The 21874-nt window shown below is 35.6% G+C and overlaps 1 protein-coding gene across 2 annotated transcripts in view; it reads left to right on the top strand.

The window, feature by feature from the left end:
• PLOD2 (procollagen-lysine,2-oxoglutarate 5-dioxygenase 2) overlaps window positions 1-21874 on the top strand; it is a 94202-nt gene that overhangs the window by 33821 nt on the left and 38507 nt on the right. For both annotated transcript variants that reach the window (XM_045813364.2, XM_045813349.2), the window contains exons 2-3: window positions 8527-8618; window positions 11958-12094. In XM_045813364.2, the coding sequence (XP_045669320.1) occupies window positions 8527-8618; window positions 11958-12094 (229 nt within the window). The remainder of the gene's footprint in view (window positions 1-8526; window positions 8619-11957; window positions 12095-21874) is intronic.

The raw sequence follows: 21874 nt of genomic DNA, 5'->3' as shown, positions 1-21874 counted from the left end.
GCCCCTTTCACCGTGTGAGGACACAGGGAGAAGATGCTGGCTGTGAACTAGGAAGTGTGCTGTCACCGTGCTCATGGGGTAATCCTGGACTTTCAGCCTCTAGAACCGTGAGAAATGAATTTCTGTTGTTCATAGGCTACCGAATCTATGGTATTTTGTTATACCAGCCTGAATGGACTAAGGCAATATTGATATAAAATCTGCCTTCTCTCCATTAATTCTTCCCCAGCCAGTTATCTTCTTTAAAATAAGGTAGAGGAACACTATTTTTTTCTTCTCAAATGTGATGAGGTAGGGAGGTGTTGAATCTTTTTTTCAGGTAGAAAAATTCTCAATCCCTCAACTATTCACTATATGAAATAATTGTCAGAACTTTAATCATGCTGGTCAAACTCTATGTTTGTCAAAATTTTCCTCAGTGTAGCATGCCAAATATCTCATAATTTTCCGTGCATGGGCTGCACTGATTACAGAGGGATCATCACCTCTCTTGTCAAGATAGCTTTTTTGTTTGTTTTGGCCAGTTGTCTCACATATTGGCTCATTCTTGAGTTTATGTTTGGGTAAAGCTTTTAGGGAACTTTTTATTCTTTCATTTTTTTAAGTCATGTTTTACTTACCCTGATTGAAGCCCCCCTTACTGTGATCATTCTTGGTGTTTAAACTTTAGTTTCCCCTTCTAAACTCCAGAAACAATTTGTTGGAACTCAGTGTACAGTTTTTGGCTGCATCGGGTCCTTGCATTTTTATCTTCATGTTTCTGGAAGGGGATGGAGATGGGTGTAGAGGAGTAGTCTCCTTTAATTTTCTTCTTATCTATCACCTTTAGGCTGAGTTCTTAAAATTTAGGTCATGGATAGTTATTGTGAAGGATGGTGGGGTTATTACCAAAGAGAGTTATTGAACTGGAGTTCTGAATAAAGTTTGTTCTTTTTTTTTTTTACACAGTTTGAATAGATTATATTGTTCATATTAATGTTTTTCTAAAGTATATGAATACTTTTGTGATTAGGTGAATATAAATTTGTTTAAATATAAATTTATTTAAGTTTATTGAATATGTATATTTATATCAAGGTTTTTCATAATTTTCTCAGTCAATGGTTGCTATGATTAGTATGGTTATAGAGGGGCCCACAATTTTTATATTAAAAATTTCACCTCATTCTAAAATTCCAATGTTATCCTAATAGTTATCCAAGTTTTACTGACTACAGATACACTAACTTTGATGTTTTTTGCAATATAATTATCTCTTTGAATGCTATTCTTAAATGCCTTTAACCTTTCATAGCACTGCAAAAGCAACTAGCTGCTAGGAATTCTTGGGCATAATATTAAATATCTCTTTTGACTGTGTCTTGAAATTTGTCTTTCATTCACTACTAGGTTAGTTAATAAACTAAACATGGGTATATACATACCATCAGGAAACATGGGCCCGCAAAAAGAAAATCAGAAAACCTTTTTTAAAAAGGTGATATTAATTTTAGTGTATGTACAATTTCTTATTTGAAAAAAAAAGTTAAAAATGCATATGATGGTTTGAAATACTTATGAGGGAGAGGAGTGGTCTTTGTCCACTTTGACCTTTTAGGTGCCTAAGGCCTCAGGTGGTCTTAATCTGGTTCTGCTTTACTTGATATCTGGTGTTGGTTGAACTTCTGGTTCTAGAAGTGTTTATCCTTAACTTAATGCCCTCCTACCATTTGGCTCCTGGACCATTTGTCATTCAGTCTTTTATACATAACTGGCAATATTCACCTTCTCTAATCCCATTGCACATACTGCTAAAGGGATCAAATTGTCCTGATTTGCTCAGGACATTCCAAGTTTTTTTTTTTTTTTTTTTTTTTTTTTTAATTGTGTGGGTTTTTTAAGAAAAGATTTTATTTATTTATTTGGCAGGAGAGAGAGAGAGAGCATAAGCAGGGGGGATGGCAGTCAAAGGGAGAAGCAGGCTCCCTGCTGAGCAGAGAGCCAGAGGTGGGGCTCTATTCCCAGGACGCTGGGATCATGACTTGAGCTGAAAGCAGACGCTTAACATACTGAGCTACCCAGTCACCCCAGGACTTTCCAAGTTTTAAAACTGAAATTTCGGTGCTTTGGGAACCTCTGTAGTCCTGGGCAGACTGGGGTGATTGGTCACCCTACATACTACCCTTCCTCCTACTACCTCACGGCACATCTTCTGATTTGCTGTATATCTGTGCATTGTCCAGAGTGGGCTGTGGAAGCTCGGGCATCCATCTGAAAGCTGTTCCCTACGTAGCATTAGTGGTTGAAAGTTTATTTTTATTTTTATTTTTTTTAAGTGTTCCCTTTTCTCCCCACTTTCCTACAAAAATCCTAAGGAATCCTTTGATGTCTTTGACATATCCTTTTTAGGTTTTTTTCTTTGTTGACATTTTTGACATTAGTTGTTCTTGAGGAATCTTTGTTTTGAATTTTTTTCCACAATTCCACAAAATACAATTTGTTTTCTTGCTACCTACACACTGTGGCTTTGGTTTAATTGTCACAGTGTTTGGGTGACTCAGTACTTAAGAAAGCAACAAAATTATTCAGTAGGACCTAGGAAAACCATGTTTTTAGTAATTGAGAGTCTTGAGTTCTAGTCCTAGATTGGTTACCACTGAGTTGCAGGATCCTGGACATGTGTTGTTTTCTCTTTAGATCTTGGTTTCCTCCTCTGTAAAAGAAGTGGACTTTGCTACATTATTCATGAGTCATAATTTACATTAAAATAAAATGACTCTGGGGCATCTGGGTGTCTCAGGGGGTTAAAGCTCTGCCTTTGGCTCAGGTCATGACCCCAGGGTCCTTGAACTGAGACCCACACTGGGCTCCCTGCTCAGTCAGCAGCAGGGAGCCTGATTCTCCCTCTCCCTCTGCCCACCTCCCCACCCCCACCTGTGCCCTCTCTAGCTCTGTCAAATAAATAAATAAATCTTTAAAAGAAATAATAAAATAAAATGACTCTCAGCAGAGGAGCAGAGTGTGATTGCCCTATGTTCCAAATAATTCTCTGGAGTCTGGAGTCTTTAAATCTCTCTAGTGTGACCTTTGAGCCCTGAACCTAATACCTAGCGCTTTATCAGACACATAACTAATTAGGCCCATAATTTTTTTAGATGAAGACTTTCTGCTTGTAACTAGAAGCATGTTGGATTTGGCATCCTCAAGGCCATCCATCCCCAGATTCAGGCATTCATTAGGAGGACTAAGAGGATTTAGCATATAAGTCATACTTATTGTTGTGATTTATTATGTTGAAAGGATATTAAGCAAAATCAGCAAAGGGAAAAGGCACATGAGCCAATCCAGGGAAATCAGATGCAGCTTCCAACAGTCCTTTCCCAGTGGAGTCACACAGGATTTGCTTAATTCCCCTAGCAACTAACTGTGACAACACATGTGAAATGTTATTTATTAGGAAAACTCATTAAAGACTCAGTGCCCAAGGTTTTTAGTGGGGGCTGGTCATATAGGCAATCTCTGTAACAAAATTCCAAGCTCCTAGAAGGAAAGCAGCTGTTCAGCATAAGTACATTGTTTCTACATTTCAGGCACAATGAACCATTCTTATTAGGAATGGTGGGAACCCTCCCCAAATCCAATTTTCCAGATGGCAACCAAGGACCAACCGTGCACGCAGGTCTTTCTAAGGATAGAAGTTTCAGGCTTGCTATGTTCTCTCTTTTCTACACATGTAGTTAAGCTCAAAGTTTGTGTCTAGTCTCTTAACTTCTCACTAGCAAGTAAGTCCACGTGAAATGTTGGAAAGAAATGGACTTCGAAAAATAACTGAAGTTCTGTTCCTGGCTTTGCTAGTAATATGTTGGGTGATTTTAATAAAATTGTTTAACTTATTTAAACCTTAACTTTCTTCATTTCTGAGTTGGAGATAATAAAACTAATGACATAGGGATTTTGTTGAGAATAAACTATTTTATATACACATTCACTTGAAGCATAGCGTACTTGTCCCTGAATCTACTCATTGAACAAGTGTTTAAGAGTCTACTGTATGCTAAATACTGATATACCTCAAAGGTGTACTGTTGAGAAAAAGATATCCCGTAAGACATTTATAGTCTAGCTGGGGGGAGAGACTTTAATCTCAAATAATAATTGTGACTATTAATATACAATTTATGGTAAGTGCCCTGAAAGAGAGGTAGTCAGGGACAGTCTCCCTAAGGAAGTGGCTTATTGTAAGAATCTGAAATTTCAATAGGCAGTGACTGCATCAAGAGGTCAGGAGGGGAATTAGATAACGATGTTGTATAGGCTCTTCTCTTTGGATGGGAAGGAGCAGGTGTTGTTGGAGAGTCAAAAAAAGCCAGGGCAGTTGGAGCAGAGAGAAGAAAGGAGGGAGCAGTAATGGATGACAGTGGAGAGGACCACTGTCAAGGACCACATTTAGGTGATAGAGCTTGGGCACCATCCTAAGAGCAATGGAAAGTTATTTAAGGGTGTTTAGCAGTGGAACAACATAATGGGAGATCTACATGTTTTGAAAAGATCACACTGGCTGCTTTGTAGAGCTATGATTGGAGTGGGTTAAGTGGGTTTAGGAGACTATTGCTGAAGCCTGGGCTAGTGATGACCATAATTGGAGTTAGTGTTATGGCTTGCTTGGAGATGGAGAGAAATGTAAACATTTGAGAAGGCATATCTGCATTTTCTTGCTAAATTATTTGAATAAATATCTTCAAGATGAACTGTTTTTACATAGGTTGGGTTTGTATGTGTGTGTTTCAATCATTACTAGCATCATAAAATCTTGAGAGTTGGAAGAGATATCAGATTCTTGAGTGTGTGTAACTCTGGTAGAGAAAGAGATAGAGTTATAACCTGCTGAGATTTGCACAACTATAGCCTACCTTATCCATGCATTTGTTGAGTAGAAATAAGAAGATACTATCTATGTAGATATATGTAGACTTTATAGTGTGTCAGCCACTTTGCATATATTAACTAATTTAATTTTCACAACAAACCTATCAGGCAGGTGCTACTACACATATATTATAGATGAGACATAGACAGTGACACACGTAGCTGACCAATTTCTAACAAATAAATGGTAGAGCTGGGATTTGATCCCAAGTATTTGTCTTCATATTCATTTGGCCAACCCCAGTGGCAAACTATGACTCTTAGGCCAAATCTGACCTACCGTTTTGTAAAGACAGCCAGAAAATTAAAAATATAAAGAAGAATCATGACAGAGATTATATGTGGTCCACAAAGCCTAAGATATTTACTTTTTGGTCTTTTACAGTGACAGTTTGCTAGCCCCTGCACTATGCTAACTATTACTAAGAAGGTAGGATATGTTCCTTCAGTAGAAAGTTGAGAGTCACTGATCTTTATAGATAAAGGACATATCTGGTCATAAAATGTGTTAGTTGCAGAGTGAGAATAGTATACTCATAGTTCCTGTTTTAGAAATTTTTTTCTTGATATCTGCAAATTTAAAATTGAAGACTGGTGTGACTGTGTGGAGAAAGTTTCTTGGAAAGATAAATTTATCCTTCCACCGTAAGATCAAAGGCAGCTGGGCTAATGCTGAGTTACTTAATGTGATGACTGTCATTAAGACAATGAATTTCAGATGAATTTTATGTGCTGCTTTAGCATTTGGAGACGGTATATCAACACAAAACTTTCTATTTTAAACCCATGGTTTGCTTTTGAAAAGAAATTAGGTCAGCACTAAATATTGATAAATTCTGCTCTTATTGCAACAACTATTTGGAGAAAGAAGAATGCCTCTTTAACAATACATTTCTCCTGCCCCCAGAACTGTATTAGTAAGAAAAAATATAGCATATTTTTGGCCTTTCTAGATAAATTGACTTCTTGGTTTTTTGAGAAATTCTGATATTCATCTGAATTTTTACAGAGAGCTATATATTTAGCCACTTTAGGATTTATTAAATCTTACTATAATGATAAGCATTTGGGGAGACTGTAAAGATGATTACAAAAGTTTTTGTTTGTTTTTTGCCATGGTGTGAATTTTTATTGATAAATGGTGGTTCTAATCTACCACACTTTATAGAGGAATTACATGTTTCTTGCTCATACAAACTATTAATCTATTTTATAATAAGGCCAGACAGTGGCAATAGAGGTTACATTTGGTCACAGTTAAGCTTCCATTTGCCTTTTCTTTGACACCATTATAGATTGGTTTTGGTAATGGTTGATAGGTACCTCTTATTCAAGCCCATTTCCTTCCTCCATCATCTCACATTATCATTTTGGTTGTGGTGGGTGGATTGAGTGAAGTACTAATGGTAGGTGTTTAAATTACAGGTTTTTTTGGTTAGAATGTTTCTGCTATTTCATCCTTCTTTTTTACTTATTTAGACTGTTAAAAGTTTTATATTGAATATGTTTGTGTAATTTTTCTGATTGGAAGATTGGGGATTGTGCATAGAGTTGAGTTATCTTTTAATTGTAGGATTTTCCAAACATATACAAAAGAAATCCAGTTTTAACAGTCATCACTTATGGCCAGTCTTGTTTAATCTCTAGCCTCCTCCTTCACTGCCTCCTCTCAACCTCAGACAGTTTTAAAAGAAGCTGTAAATACTGTATATTATTTCATTGGGTAAATACTTAAATATGTGTCTCTAAATTATAAGGACTCTAAAAAATCGATGCCATTATCACAATAAAAACTTAACAGTAATTTCCTATATCCACAAGTATCCAATTAGTGTTCGATTTTCCATAATTTTCTCAAAAATACCTTTCTGCAGTTAGTTTTTCAAATCAGGAACCAACTAAACTCCATGGTTTACACTTGGTTGAATTGTATCTTAATTCTGTTAATATACTATATCAGTGTCCCTTCCATTCTTTTTCCTTTTTGCCGCTGATTCTTTAGGTCAATTGTGAAATCAAGTATGTATCAAATTTAGGTTAAAGTTTTGACAAGGATACTTCATAAATGATGACCAAGTTAGACTCTTGAATTGATTGGTGAAAACTTATGAGCGGTACATGTCAACACTTTCTTCTTTTATTGCCCCCAATTGAGTAAGCTTTATTTCTCATCATAGTAGTGATACTGAATAACAGGTAAGAGGAAACAGATGTTTATATGTAATGCTATTAAACATACCTTTCTTTAACAAAATTGCTAATTCATTATTTGTTTGTTTTGTTTTGTTTTGTTTTGTTTTAATTAGCAACAATAGTAGAACAACAGGGGTCCTTATTTGGCATAAGATTGCCAGACATAGTCAGACTACACGTTTCTAATTTTGTGAGTCACTGGATTAGGTAACGTTTCTGTCTACTCAGTGGTCTGGCCAACATTACTTTTCCTATTAAGGATGTTGAAATCCTTGCTGTTAATTTTATACTGAAAGTAGTAAGTGTCGAAATCCATCTAATCAAAATCTAAGCTTGTAGATAATTCTTATGATTTATGTATAAAATATTTATAAAAAATTTAGTATTCTCTTTCAGAATTTATTGTGAATGGTAATATGTCACATTTTCTCAGTCAGTCAAGCCTTGTTTGAAACTTTACAAATGAAATTTTGTTTTTTAAAAAAGAATAGTTAATTGAAAAAGTACTCTTAAACTATATTGATTTGGGGCCTGACAACTTTATGAAATAACTTATTTTTCCTTGAATATTTATTTCTCATTATGGTGAAAATTATGTGAGATATACCTTTTTCCAGAAACAACAACAACAACAACAAAGAATGTTGATATTTATCTCTATGGAAATGTTTTTCCTTTTTTGGTTGACTAATAAATGTTTGAATCTGTTATTTCTTCTTGTGTGTTGCACCTATATATTTTATTGTTTTATTTATTTTAAAACTTTGATGGAAAATTACATTGATTTATGTAAATTATTTCTAATCAAATTCTATAATACATTAACGCTATTTCCAATAATTGCTTATTGCTTAGCAGACATTTATGAATTTGTGGATTTTTTTGTTATTGTAACAGGCAAGTGAGAATCAAACAATACAGCTCAGTACCTAGAATGTTGAAAAGATGTTAACTTTTGCTTTTTTAGTCCACGAGTCCTTCTATGTCCTATGGTTAAAAGAAATGTCCCAGCCCTTTTGATATCTGCTAATGTCCTTGTTTCCTTTATGCATTTTCCAACATGCCTTTTCCTGACAAAGATTCTCGTCAATAGCTTCTACGGATATTTTGAGATGATTCCTTAAATCTACCTCCTTCTACTAAGTAGTGGTTTTATGTTGGATAGAAAATAATCATCCATTATAAAATGGTGACTAAAAAAACTGTATTTACTAGAGCCGTGCTGATTTTGGTTCCTTTATTTGTTAAAAAAATGAAGCACTGACGGTGATATAAATGTTGCTGTGGCTTTTAACACTTCATTACAAAAATTAACAGGAGGTTGGCGGGTAGGTTTAGTGAGGACTCTAATCACTGTTGTGGGTTGTAAAGTGGGAGCATTTAACCTCTTGGTAAACCATCTTATGTTGGTCCCTTCTGTCTTTGCAGATAAATTATTAGTCATAACTGTAGCAACAAAGGAAAGTGATGGATTCCATCGATTTATGCAGTCTGCCAAATACTTCAATTATACTGTGAAGGTACAGTATATCTTTTAATTCATGGAGATGTTAGAATATCTGACTAAAGTACAGTTTTTCATAACAGTGACAATACCACCACCACAATCTGCAATCCACACAAGGAAGTTGAAATTTGGTTACATAGTTACTGAGTTTGTATATATAGTTGGTTGTTTCAAGGGTACATTTTGACCTTTTAATACTCTGCCTCTTAGACAATAATTTCTTCATATTTGCTAATGCTTTGTATAAACACGTTCTATAAAACAACAGAAGAATCGATTTATATATATTTATGTTTCTTTTGGGGGTCATATACGAGCACAGCATAACAGATTTGACAGTAATGTTTTTCACTTACTTTGAATAATTTTTTTCTGTAATGGGTGTATCTGTCATAGTCTGTTTCTTTGTTTACAGAGAATTGGAAACATGATGGTGAGGAGAGTACCTTTTCTGTCCCGTTATTGAGAGTTGCTCTTCCTGTTGTTTGTTTTAGAGGAATTTGGGAATGTTATGAGTATAAAAAGGTTTTTTAGAAGACTGACCTCCAGGGGAATATCTCATTGATAAATGATCAGAGGAAACCTGGAGACTTTGGTAGAACTGGTAAACTGAGTGTAAAAGGCCTGCTTTTTTTATTTAGTTATTTATTTTTTTAATAGAAATGAGGATCTGTCAACCAAGTCTTTTCCACAAATAAGAGGTGGATGGAGATGTATCCCAAGTAGGAAAATAAACAAACAAACCAACAAACAAACTGAACACATTTACAAACCCCTTCCCCCCCCAAAAACCCCAAAACCAACCAAATGAACAAGAAAAAACTTAAAAAAAAGAGGGGGGGAAGATTGTTTTGCTTAGGGAAAAACTGAGCTCTTCTAGTATGTAATGTAGAAAGAAGGTAGTATTCACTTACATACCCCTGGGGGACTAGATACAGATGTTAATATAGAACAGCTATTGAGGAGGCTACGCTCTGCTGGAAAAGAGATCTAGTGTTAACAACCAGATGTTTAATGCAAGATAAATGAGAAATATGTTAGAAGTTTGTTAGGATAGAGGAAAAATATAGTAGTATGTACTGATGGGAGGCATATGGGAGTAACAGAGAAATCAGGGTAAAATAATACTGAATAATGCTGACATCCAGTAAGGGGGGATCTTTAGAGTTTGGACTGGGGAGAGTGTGGGGTGTTCCTTATATGTGAAGCTGTTCAGAACTTTATATATTATTGTATGCTGTTGAAACCATATATGTTAGATATTACTTTGTTTCTAGTTAAGGAAATCTTGCCACAGGGTATATAGCTATGAAATGTCTGGTCTTGGACCCAGACCATTTGAGTGACTCTTGCTGTCTTCCCAATTATGAAATGCAATAGTTCTTAAAGTGTGGACCCCAGACCACCAGCATCAGCATCATCTGGGGAATTGTTAGAAAGGAGATTCTCAAGCCTGACATCCGTCCTACTAAATAACAAACTCTGGCAATAGGACCCTGCCTGACACAGTAGGACCCTATATATTTTTTTTAATTTATTTGAGAGAGGTAGAGAGAGAGCACAAGTGGGAGGAGCACAGGGAGAATCTCAAGCAGAACCTGATGAGGGGCTCAATCCCATGACCCTGAGATCATGACCTGAGCTGAAACCAAGAGTCAGACACCTAACAGACTGTGCCACCTAGGCATCCCAATGCAATCCGTGTTTTAACAGACCCTCTATGTGATTCTGATGCATACTAAAGTTTGACACACTGATGGAGTGAAAAGAAAATAGAGAATAGAGCTTAGCATGGTGCCCTGCACAGAGTAGGCTCTTGGATGTGGCTGGGTCTGGTATTACTGTAATATTGGAGAAATCCAGAATAGTTTTGGAGTGGAAGTGTAACAAATCACAGGGCCAGAGGAGTCCAGTTTTTAGGACAAAAACTAATAATTCTCCTAGACTAGCCCCGATATGAATCCAGATCCACATCTGTTTTGAGTTTTCTTGGTAGCATTTATCCCCAACCTGCAATAGAGGTGGTGATAAAGTGATAACTGGAGATCTAAGGATAGGAGCTCCATGGGCTTTGCCAGCCAGGTTTATATTTAGTTAAGTGTTTAGTGATGTTGGAGCTAATAGTATTCATTTTCTAAGAAGCAACAAAACTAAAAGGCAACCTACTGAGGGGGAGAAGATATTTGCAAATGATATATCCAATAAAGGGTTGATATGTAAAATATATAAAGAACTGATACAACTCAATACCCAAAAACCAAATAATCCAATTTAAAAAATAGGCAGAAGACATGAACAGACATTTCTCTGAAGAAGGCATGCAAATGGCCAAGAGACACATGAAAAGATGCTCAACATCACTCATTATCAGGGAAATGCAAATCAAAACTACAATGAGGTATCACATCACACCTCTCAGAATGGCAAAAATCAAAAACACAAGGAACAGGAAGTGTTGGCAAAGATGTGGAGAAAAAGGAACCCTCTTGCATTATTAGTGGGAATGCAAACTGGTGCGACTGCTGTGGAAAACAGTATGGAGGTTCCTCAAAAAGTTAAAACCAGAACTACCCTATGACCCAGTAATTGCACTATTGGATTTTTACCCCCAAAATGCAAAAGCACTAATTCAAGGGATACATGCTCCTCTATGTTTATAGCAGCATTATTTACAATCACCGAACTATGGAAGCAGTCCAGTGTTACCAAGCACTTCCAATGTGGGAGGCAACTGCTGAGCCTAAGGCAAACAGGGAGGAGAATAGCTACAAGTTTAGCTTTGATTAATTGTGCTTAGGCAATTTCTTGCATTGATAAATTATTATTAAGCTTTTGAGGGTGATGTAAGATTTATAAGGTAAAGAAGGTGACATTTGACCTAATGCCCTCTGTCTTTCCTTGAACAATCCATTTGGTTCAGTAGGAAAATCACCAAAGGGCTCTGTCCAGGAGTTACTGAGCTTTCAGTGTTCATCACATAGATTTCCTGCCGGATTGAAAAGTGTTATGGAAAGTTTCTGTATTTTCTTTTTCATTTTATCTGAACAAATAGAAATAAGATATGAGAAATATTGCCTGTGCCCCCCAGACCCCTTGATCTCCTTAATTAGAGTCTGTTTTTGAAATGGTAAACTTGGAATGGCATTTTGTGGGGTGGATAACATTGAAGAATCATGACCTGACTTACACATCAAATGTTTTTTCTGTAGCATTGTGGTTTAGTGATTTGGTGAAATGTTTAAAGAGTGGATTCTATGTCATACTATACAATAAGTTGCTGATGACTTCTAGCTTTTATGATACTGTCATAACTTGAGTTTTTCCCAGTGATAAATGTTGATTTCATTTATAGGTCCTTGGTCAAGGAGAAGAGTGGAGAGGTGGTGATGGAATTAATAGTATTGGAGGGGGCCAGAAAGTGAGATTAATGAAAGAAGTCATGGAACATTATGCCAATCAAGAGGATTTGGTTATTTTGTTTACTGAATGGTAAGAGAAATAATCTATGGATTCTTAAGTTTATATTAAATTATTTGTGAAAAGTGTCAAAATTCATGTTTGCAGATTATATATTAAATTATTTTATTCACAAGGAATTATTATTTTAAAAACTAGATTTTACTCATAATTATACAACCATGGTCTGACATAATTATGTAATGGATTGAATCTGATGAGTTACTGTAGGCAACAATGAGAAAACATGGTATGAGCTAGCATTTTTATGAAATTCATGTTTTAAAATCCTAACTTGAGGTGGAAGAAAGATCATGTTGAGCTTTTCTGTTGAGGAGAGTAACTCAGTGTATCCTCATCAAGCAGAAGGAAACAGATCATGAAAAGTTATAAGTGAGAAAGCCTATTTTTAAAAAAGAAAAGCCTTTCCAATGTATGAATATCTTTTTGTATATTGTTTTACTTTCCTTCTACTTAATTTCGAGTGTCCACTGTCCTTCTTTACCTTCTTTCTACAGGTTTTTATAATGTCAAGTGGTCATGAGTCATTAGTGATTGCTACCTTCTTCCACTTTTTTCTTTTTTCTTTTTATTTTTTTGTCATTGATTGCTCATTTCAAATCCCCATGCATTTTCCACTGTAACTTAGGAAAGTTTATTTATATCTCTCCCTCAGTTTGAAAATCCAAAACCATAATTACTGCAGATAAAAGTAAGAGTAAGGCTTTTTATGCAGATATATAAATAAGAAAGGCATAAACTTTGAAATGAAAATAGGCATAATGAAGTCCTAGTGCCATTAACCATAAACGTTGAGAGGGTCTGTATACTTGCTTCTTTAGAATTTCCCTAATGTCTCCCAGGAAAGAAAGTTCTGCTTATAGCTAACCTGTTCTTGCAACATGAAATGTGGGATAACTGTTGTCAGCTTATGTACCAGGAATTTTTCTGCAGAATCTATTATTATATATTTTTTATCCTTGGAAAAAAAGTTCAGATTAAGTATTGAGTATGTTTTGGTTTAAAATTACCATGGATGTCAAACAACCATTTTGGTCAGCTTGAACTTGCCACATGTACATTTTGATTTTGAGGCAAATTCTCTTTGTGAAAGTTACCACATATGTGCCAGTAATGGTTTTAGACACCCAAACCTCCTTTCGTGTTTTCAGAAGAAACTCTTAACCTCTACCTTTACTCTCCTGCCCCATTCCACCTCCTCCCACCCCACCCCCCAATCTAAGATTTAGCCTTGGGAGAAACTGATTTAATAAGAAGCCAGTTGTTTCTCTTAAGAAAATGGACACTTTGAGATATCTAAAAACTGCTCTGTTTATTTAGATTATATGTTAAGATCCAGTTTGACAAAAAAGACAACAGTAGGACTTATTTATTTGAGAGGGAGAAGGGGCAGAGGGAGAAGGGGCAGAGGGACTTATTTATTTGAGAGGGAGAAGGGGCAGAGGGAGTCTTTTTTTTTTAATTTAAGATTTTATTTATTGGGGCGCCTTGGGTGGCTCAGTCATTAGGTGTCTGCCTTCGGCTCCAGGCGTGATCCCAGAGTCCTGGGATCGAGCCCCACATTGGGCTCTTCCACTGGGAGCCTGCTTCTTCCTCTCCCACTCCCCCTGCTTGTGTTCCCTCTCTCGCTGGCTGTGTCTCTAAATAAAAGTCTAAAAGATTTTATTTATTTATTCGAGAGAGAGAGAGAGAGAGAGTGAAAGAGCATGAGCAGGGGGAGCAGCAGAGGGAGAGGGAGAAGCAGGCTCCCCACTGAGCACGGAGCCTAATGCAGGGCTCACTTCCAGGACACCGAGATTGTGACCTGAGCTGAAGGCAGACTCTTAACCAACTGAGCCACCCAGGCACCCTGAGACAGAGAATCTTAAGCAGGCTCCATACCCAGCACAGAGCCCAGTGCAGGGCTTGATCTCACAACTCTGAGATTATGACCTGAGCCAAAATCAAGAGTTGATGCTTAACCAACTGAGCCATCCAGGTGCCCTTTAGAACATTTCTAATACTTCCAAATAATCCCTTGTACTCATTTAGGTAGGTTTTTGTGAATTAATTTGGAAGCAATTTTGTAACGTTGCTTCAATGGGAATATATATTCTAAACTGTCTTTTGGATGAACATTAAAAATTAGAGACTAGATGTTTGTAAATGTACTCTCTAGGGTATGATTTATCATATTTAATTTAGATATAAACAAATATTTGGCAAGGGTTTGGGTTCTTAAAATGAAAACTGAAGCTCTTCATGTGAGAAAGTACCACAAACTTTTTTCAAGTTATTTCATACTGTAGTGTGTATATGTGTGTGTGTGTGTGTATGTGAATATAATTTAGATGTTTTGTATAGCTGACCATCTCTCCTTGATTAGAGCAACTACCAATAATTATAATGAATTTGATGGCTTGTAATGGAGGAGTGTGAGTTCTTTTGGAATTGGCTCATAAAGATTTTGAGGACAAATACAATAACTTGGTAGCTGCATAATCCCTTAAGGAGAAAAACTATTCCATAATGATTTTATAATTCACCTTAATCAAGGTAACTGAGCACTTTGAGTTTTATTACAAGGAACATGGCATTACTTTTAGAATTACCTTGTAAACTATGTATTTCTTTTACTTTAGTTACATTGAAGACAGATGGTTGGATCTAATTATTAGTATATAGTAAACAAGGTGTTTTTTTCTTTTTTTTAGAATAATGTATAGGCCAATATGTAACAGAAAGTGTTTTATTATGAGTAAATTAGATATAAATTGAATATCTCCACAAGCTTGTTCTGTACTAGACAGTAAATTTTAAACCAGCAGAGTCCAGACCCCAAAATAAGCATGTGGTGGAATACTTTTTTTGGGTATTAGATTAATGTTTAATAAAAACGTTAGTTATTTCTTTTATTCTTTTTCTTTGAGACTTCAGAAAATTCTTTAGAAGAAAAGTAATTAGAAATAAAGTTGGTATAATTATTTGAGATTGAATTTGGACTGAGCAGAAATTTCTACTTTTTCGGTGATGTTGAATATAATGCCATTAATCAGAATGCAGGTGTGCTACATTTTGAAAGACTCCCGATATATGAAATATTTAAAAGACATATTTGGTGGTGGTTATTGGCCTCACCAAAAGGGAATATTTCTTCTATGAAAATATCTACCCAAGGATTTTGGTAGATAGAGTTCATTTAAGTATTGGTTTAAATATGATTAACTATATGACTTTGAGGTAAGATAAGGGAATTGACTTTGTGGTTTATAAGCTCTTGCTATCTGAGCAGTAAGGAAGACTGAACTTAAAAAAACTAGAGTGGTAGTCAATGTTACAATACAAAAGTTGATATAGAATTAAAATGAATATAAAGTAAAGCCATTATTATAGTAGTTTTCTAGTTGGCTCCGGTCTGGGACATTGATCAAAGATAAGTAACACTGGTTGAAAAACACAGGGATAATCTTAGTCATACAAATCTTTTCTTTTCTTTTTTTTTTTTTTTAAAGATTTTATTTATTTCTGTGACAGAGAGACAGCCAGCGAGAGAGGGAACACAGCAGGGGGAGTAGGAGAGGAAGAAGCAGGCTCCCAGCGGAGGAGCCCGATGTGGGACTCGATCCCAGAACGCCGAGATCACGCCCTGAGTCAAAGGCAGCCGCTTAACGACTGCGCTACCCAGGCGCCCCCATACAAATCTTTTCTGTTAATATATATGTTTACCACTTATATATTGCTATCTTCCATTTGCTTATAATGTTGGATTCTAATTGTCCTTATTTCTAGACAGTGAAGCTGGGGGATGTACCTGATTTAAATATTGTCTGGGTAAATAGCAAGTTATCAATAAATATTAGGTAAAAGAAACTTGCATTAAAAGAGCAAGAAATAGATCTTACAAGAAGAGAAATATGGTGGATGTTTTGAAGCTGTTTTTAAAGGTTTACTTATTTGTTTTAGAGAATGGTTAGGGGAGGAATAGAGGGAGAGACAGCCCCAAGCAGAATCCCCGCTAAGTGTGGAGCCCAGTGTGGGGCTCGATCCCACAACCCTTAGCCAAAAACAAGAGTCAGCACTTAACCAACCATACCACCCAGGCTCCCTGTAACTGTTTTTAAAGGTTGATTTTCTTCATTCATTTAGAGAAATAAATGAGTTATAAAGACAGGAAAGCATCCAAATTTTCTAAATCTCAAAGTTCTAAATGAACTGAGGTGTCTCTATCTACCAAAATTCTTGGGTAGATATTTTCATAGAAGAAATATTCATTAGGAAAATGAATTTTAATTATCAGAAGCCGTGAAAATGAGGCTTCTGATCTTCCAGATGTAGGCCAATGTTTCTTTTTTTGACTCCTAACTAAATATTATTTTGCTGAGAAAGTGAGATTAGTGGACAGATTTTTCACTTTACACTTAGTACACATGTCTTGAGCACAAACTGTGATCTAGGCATTAAACTTAACACTACAAAAAATAAAAAGATAAACATAGATCCCACATTCAAGGAATTCTCATATTATACTAATTTTGCAAATAAAACTGAACAGACCTAATTTGAAAGATATGTCTTCAAAAAAGCTTGAATGTTAAAAAAAATTTGCATGTTAGCATAATCTCTTTAGAATCATTTACTTTTAGAAAACTGTCAAAGATTATGTTTTATTGGATCATTTTGGTAATTGCTTATAAAAATATTTTTATGATTTTATTGTTGTCATAAATATAAATTATATGTATTCATTTTATAGATGACCAGATCCAATCTATTGTATTCCATGAAATAAATATTTTATACCATAGTTCAGGTTACATACCCAGTATGCCTGCATTTTATATTGTCTTACATAGATTATATAAGGAGACAGAATACAAATTTTCTGAAAGCAAAGCTTTTCAAGTATGATGGGTATAATTTTGACCAACTATGGCAGGTTTATTTGATGGACTCCTCCTTCCTGGCAGTGATGACAATTTAAGTGTGCAGACACAAAGAACCTAGTCATTAGCAATGGACAACATTTCATTATATTAGTATGAAGGAAGCCAAAATACATCAGAGTTCTTAGTTTCAGTATTGCTCTTTTCATTTTTTCCTTTTTTGAAGGAAAGATTGAAATCATTAGCTGCGACTTAAATATATTGCACTGCCTTCTGGCTCATCCAGAATAGTCTGAAATATGTTTAGGAATTATGTAGGAAATGAGTGACTTTTGTTTTTTTCAAATTGTTCAAATGTTCTTGTTAATACTGAGTATATTTGTGGGTATGTTGGAATGAGGAAGAAATATACAAAGAAGTATACAAAAGAAGCATTGGGTTTATACATATATATGTTTATATATTGTCTATCTATTTATTTATCTGTAGATTGATATATGATACTCTTGTATGGCATGAAATTGCCTGACTCTTTGTGTGTGTGTGTGTACAAATACATGTGTGTATACAAATATATAATGTATATATGTATATATATAATTTTTTTCCCAAACCAGATTGCCTACTCCTTGAAGTTTGTTCTTTTGAGTAAACATGTATTAAGTATCTGTTGTGTAAAATATGGTGCTGGCCCCTGTGGTTGGAACTGGAGTCGGGAGAGAGGTCTGAGTGGGACAGAAATCTTGCCCCCTGGGTATGTTTTTCTAGCCATAGCTCTGTGTATCTTGTATCTGGCATGTCGTAGTTGAATAATAGTAAATTTGGGGGATATTTAAAAGTTGTTTTTGATTCCCTCATTGATTTACTGAATACTGTATACTAAATATGGGTCAGATTTAAAAGTTCTCATGTTGCAGAGATAAACTTAACTATTATTTCAAAGGAGAGGGAAATTTTCATTTAATTAAGCACCTTTTGACTATTTTCCCAATACGGAGACTGACCCAGAAACAACCAGTGGTAGTGACTCTTGGCCTCATAGGTAGCTAGCGGCTTGCGCAGTTTGACGTCTTGCCACCATTCCCGCCTTGGCTGCCTGCTTTGTTAGGTCTTACTCCAGCACTAGCCACTCAGAAAAGGTCTGGAGAAAATGACTCTACAGCGTGGCAGTGTCCTCATTGACTCCTATCTGTACCCAGCCTCAGTAAGAATTCTGTACAGGAAATGAAAGTCTATACCATTTGGAGGAAAAAGCCTCCCAGTAATATTTAGTTTTAAAGTAGTACCCACCTTGAAGAGCTAATTCCTACTCCTTCCTTCAAAATTCTTACAGGAATATATTTATCATTTTATATTACGATTTTATTGTAATTTATTTTGCAAGTTCGACTGCGTCAACGTTGTTTAAAAAATATTTGTTTATTTATTCTTTTTAAGTAGGCTCCACACCCAATGTGGGATTCGAATCATAACCCTGAGATCAAGAGTCGCATGCTCTACTGACTGAGCCAGCCAGGTGTCCCCTTGTTGACAGTTTTAACTGCTTTTTCTTCAGGGGGAGGGGAGAGTGGTTTCATAGTATTGGTTTGCGGTGTTATCTATAGAAATATAGATATGTATGTAAGATGAGGACATGGTTAAAGACAGAAATATCAGGTGTGTTGCTACTTGTGTGCTTCAGTTTCATTAGACTTTAAGCTTTTAAACACTAGCTGGTAATAGTTGGGATGATTATAACTTTTGGCTTAAGTTTGTGTCAGTGATGATGAAGAAATTGTTGGTTTGGGGAGGAACAAATAAATAAAATTAGGGAACACTTCTGTTGCTTTCTTTTCTGGCTTCCCAGTAGCTTTTGCTTCTTGTTAAGACTGGAGATGACTCATTCATTCATTTATTTATTCATTCATTTGTTCAACAAATATTTATTGACTATCTTCAAAATACAAGGTGAGGGGAATACACAGATGAATAAAGATGTGGATCTGGCTGATGAAGGAAGAACAGGCAGTCTAGTATAAAATAGGCATTCCTAGCATGAAGACCAAGAAATAAAATGTTTCTTAAAAGGGGAAATGAAAAGAGCTATGGGAGTTAAAAGGAAGGAAATGATCTTTTCTATGTAGGCTGATCCGCTAGAAGTTTTTAGAAGAGGTGAGATTTAAAATGGGCCTTGAGAGTGAATGGTGTGGAGCCAATTGGGAAAAGATGTGCTAAGCAGATGGAACATTATGAGTAAACACAGATGACAGATCAAATAATTCAGTCTGGTTTCAGAACAGGTTACTTCATGGAAAGTTATTATTGTGATGCTGATTAATTTAGACTTTATTCCAAGGTTGGGAATTGGTAAACCATGGTCTAGCCTACTTCTTGTTTTTATAAATAGTTTTATTGGAACACAGCTATGTTCACTGCTGCTGGCTGCCTTTGCATCACAACAGCAGAATTGTGTCCTTGCAATGGAGACCATATTGCCCTCAAAGCCAAAAGTATTTTCTGTAAAAGGCTAGATAGTAAATATTTGTAGAGTCCTGCTTTCGACCTAGTTGAGAACCACTGATCCAGTCTAGGGACTGGAATGGTTTTTAGGAGAGTTTATTAGACAGTCCTTACCAGAAGTGGGGTGGAGATAGGTAATGTGGGGGCTTGTAGGGTTTTTGAATTAATCTAGTCCAGTGACTTCTAGAAAGAGTGAAGAGGATTTGAATGCTAAATAGATTAAGTAGATGGAATCAATAGGATTTGGTGAAATATTTGATGAGAGAGACTGTAGAAACGGAGGAGGCAAGGCTGGAAGAAAGATTTTCAACTTGGGTGACTGGGTGGTTGATGGTGCCACAGAAACAGGGAACACAGAAGGACAAACGCTTGTAAAAGTTTGAATGACCTGTTGGAGATAGAACGCTGACATGTCTGTTAGAGAACTCAATATGACCACATGAGGTGGGACCTTATGATTTTTGCAGGACCCAGGAATATTTACCAGAGTTAACTATGGAAAATTTTATTTTATTCTTCATATTTAAATGGACCAAATTCCTATGAGAATTATTTTTGTGACCCTTGTGCATTTTTAAAAAAATTGATTATTTGGGTTGTTGTGGCCAAAGTAATTTTAAGTAGAAAAACTTTCTTCTCTTTGAAAAGTTTTAAATCGATTTAGAGAACTTTTCTAAAGTACTTAACCACAGTAATGACAATGCCACTAAAATACGATGGGAAAGTTTTAGCAACCTTAAGTTTTTATTCAAATTTTTACTTGAATTATGTGAACTGAATTTTTGCCTTTACATTTTGCTATAAAATAATTGTTTTTTGTTATAAAGGTAATGCATGCTTATAAACTACTAAATCATAAAAGTAAAAGTTGCTACAAATCCTCCTTTTCAAGCTACTAGCTTTTGCTAATAGTTTGAGACATATAGTGTGGATACTGTATCCTTCACTAGGGTTATAAAGACAGAAAATACTCACTTTCCAAATGTGCATTTATACCTTTAAAGACACAACACTGCCTGCAAAATTTCTGAATCAGTTGGCCTCAGTCTTTGACATAATAAGCCCCTTTTTGCATCTCCAGACAATGTATTGGGTTCTTCTGCAACTTGCAAGGCAGTCTCTGTCTCAGAAGGTTTGATTTATTTCCCTGCCTCTCATGGCTCAATTACCCACGACACTGGTCTTCGTTCCTAATCTTTAATATTAAAAAGAATATATCAACAACTGGTAGTCTTCAGGAAAGTACCCCTGTTAGAAAAGATAGGGTTATCTTAGGAGGCAGAAATTTAAAGTGGTCATACTGAGGAGCTAAGTTGTACTTGTTTATAAGAAAAAGAGGAACTGGATATATTTGTATAAATATTATTTTGTGTAGTCAGATTAATTCAGTTTTTTAAATCAACAGGGAAAAGCTAGTTTGGGGTTTTAGTCAGAACACATTTATTCTGATTTGAAATTTATCTTAACACATATGTGTATATAAAAATAAAATTATTTTAAACTACAGATTGGTATAAACTTAAAAGTGAGCTTTCCTCCTGCCTCTCCCATTACTGTAGCGTCTTCTAGTAACAATAATGTTAATTTTTAACTTCATTGAGTGCTTATAATGTGCCATGTATTGTTCTTAATTTTTTATTTTTTTCAATAACTTGACGAGATAGGTGCTTCCCTCCCCCAGTTTCTACATAAAGAATCAGAAGCATAGTTTTAGTAATTGGTTTAAGGTTACTCAGCATGTGGCAGAGCTGACAGAAACCCAGCTAGCAGACTTCAGATTGTATGCCCCGAGTCTCTTTATGAATATGTTCTTAATAGTATTAACAGAAGCTTGCCAATTGATTCTGGAAGAAAGAAAAAGCTATGTACCAACATATGTATATATAAATATATTTTAATTTTGAGGTAATATTTTCTGTAACTGAAGAAAAAACAAATCATAAAATTTAAATCCTCTAAAACAATATAAAATGAAAAGAAATAGTCTATCTTTCTGATCCCAACCTTATTTTTACTTTTTAAAAAAATTGGCTGGGTGTAATTATTAAATTTAGTTGGACATTAGTAATATTTAACTCTCTTAGTTTTGCTTTAAGATTCAGAGGTGGACTATATGGTGAGGGTGGGTATATGTCAAGTGTTTTTTACTTGTAAAGTGTAGTTCACCATGAAAGGGAAAAAAGAGAGGGAAGGAGCAGAGGGTGAGCAACTTCTTTTTTAAACTACAGGACCTGGAGATTACAGACACAAGCTCTGCTCACATTCTACTGGTCACACCTATCGTGTGGCCACATGGAGCTTCAGAGTAGTAGTCTTTAGCAGGACGGCCATTTGCCCAGTTAACACAGGGGGATTCCATTATTTAAATAAAGGCTCGGGAATGTATGTGGGGGTCAGTTAGCATCTCTGCCACAAGTATAAACTTACACTA

Source organism: Ursus americanus, chromosome 20 (assembly GCF_024610735.1).
Source record: "Ursus americanus isolate L20-20 chromosome 20, mUrsAme1.1.p, whole genome shotgun sequence".
Taxonomy (NCBI): domain Eukaryota; kingdom Metazoa; phylum Chordata; class Mammalia; order Carnivora; family Ursidae; genus Ursus; species Ursus americanus.
Note: the sequence above shows the minus strand (reverse complement) of the source record. Positions and strands in the feature narration are given on the sequence as shown.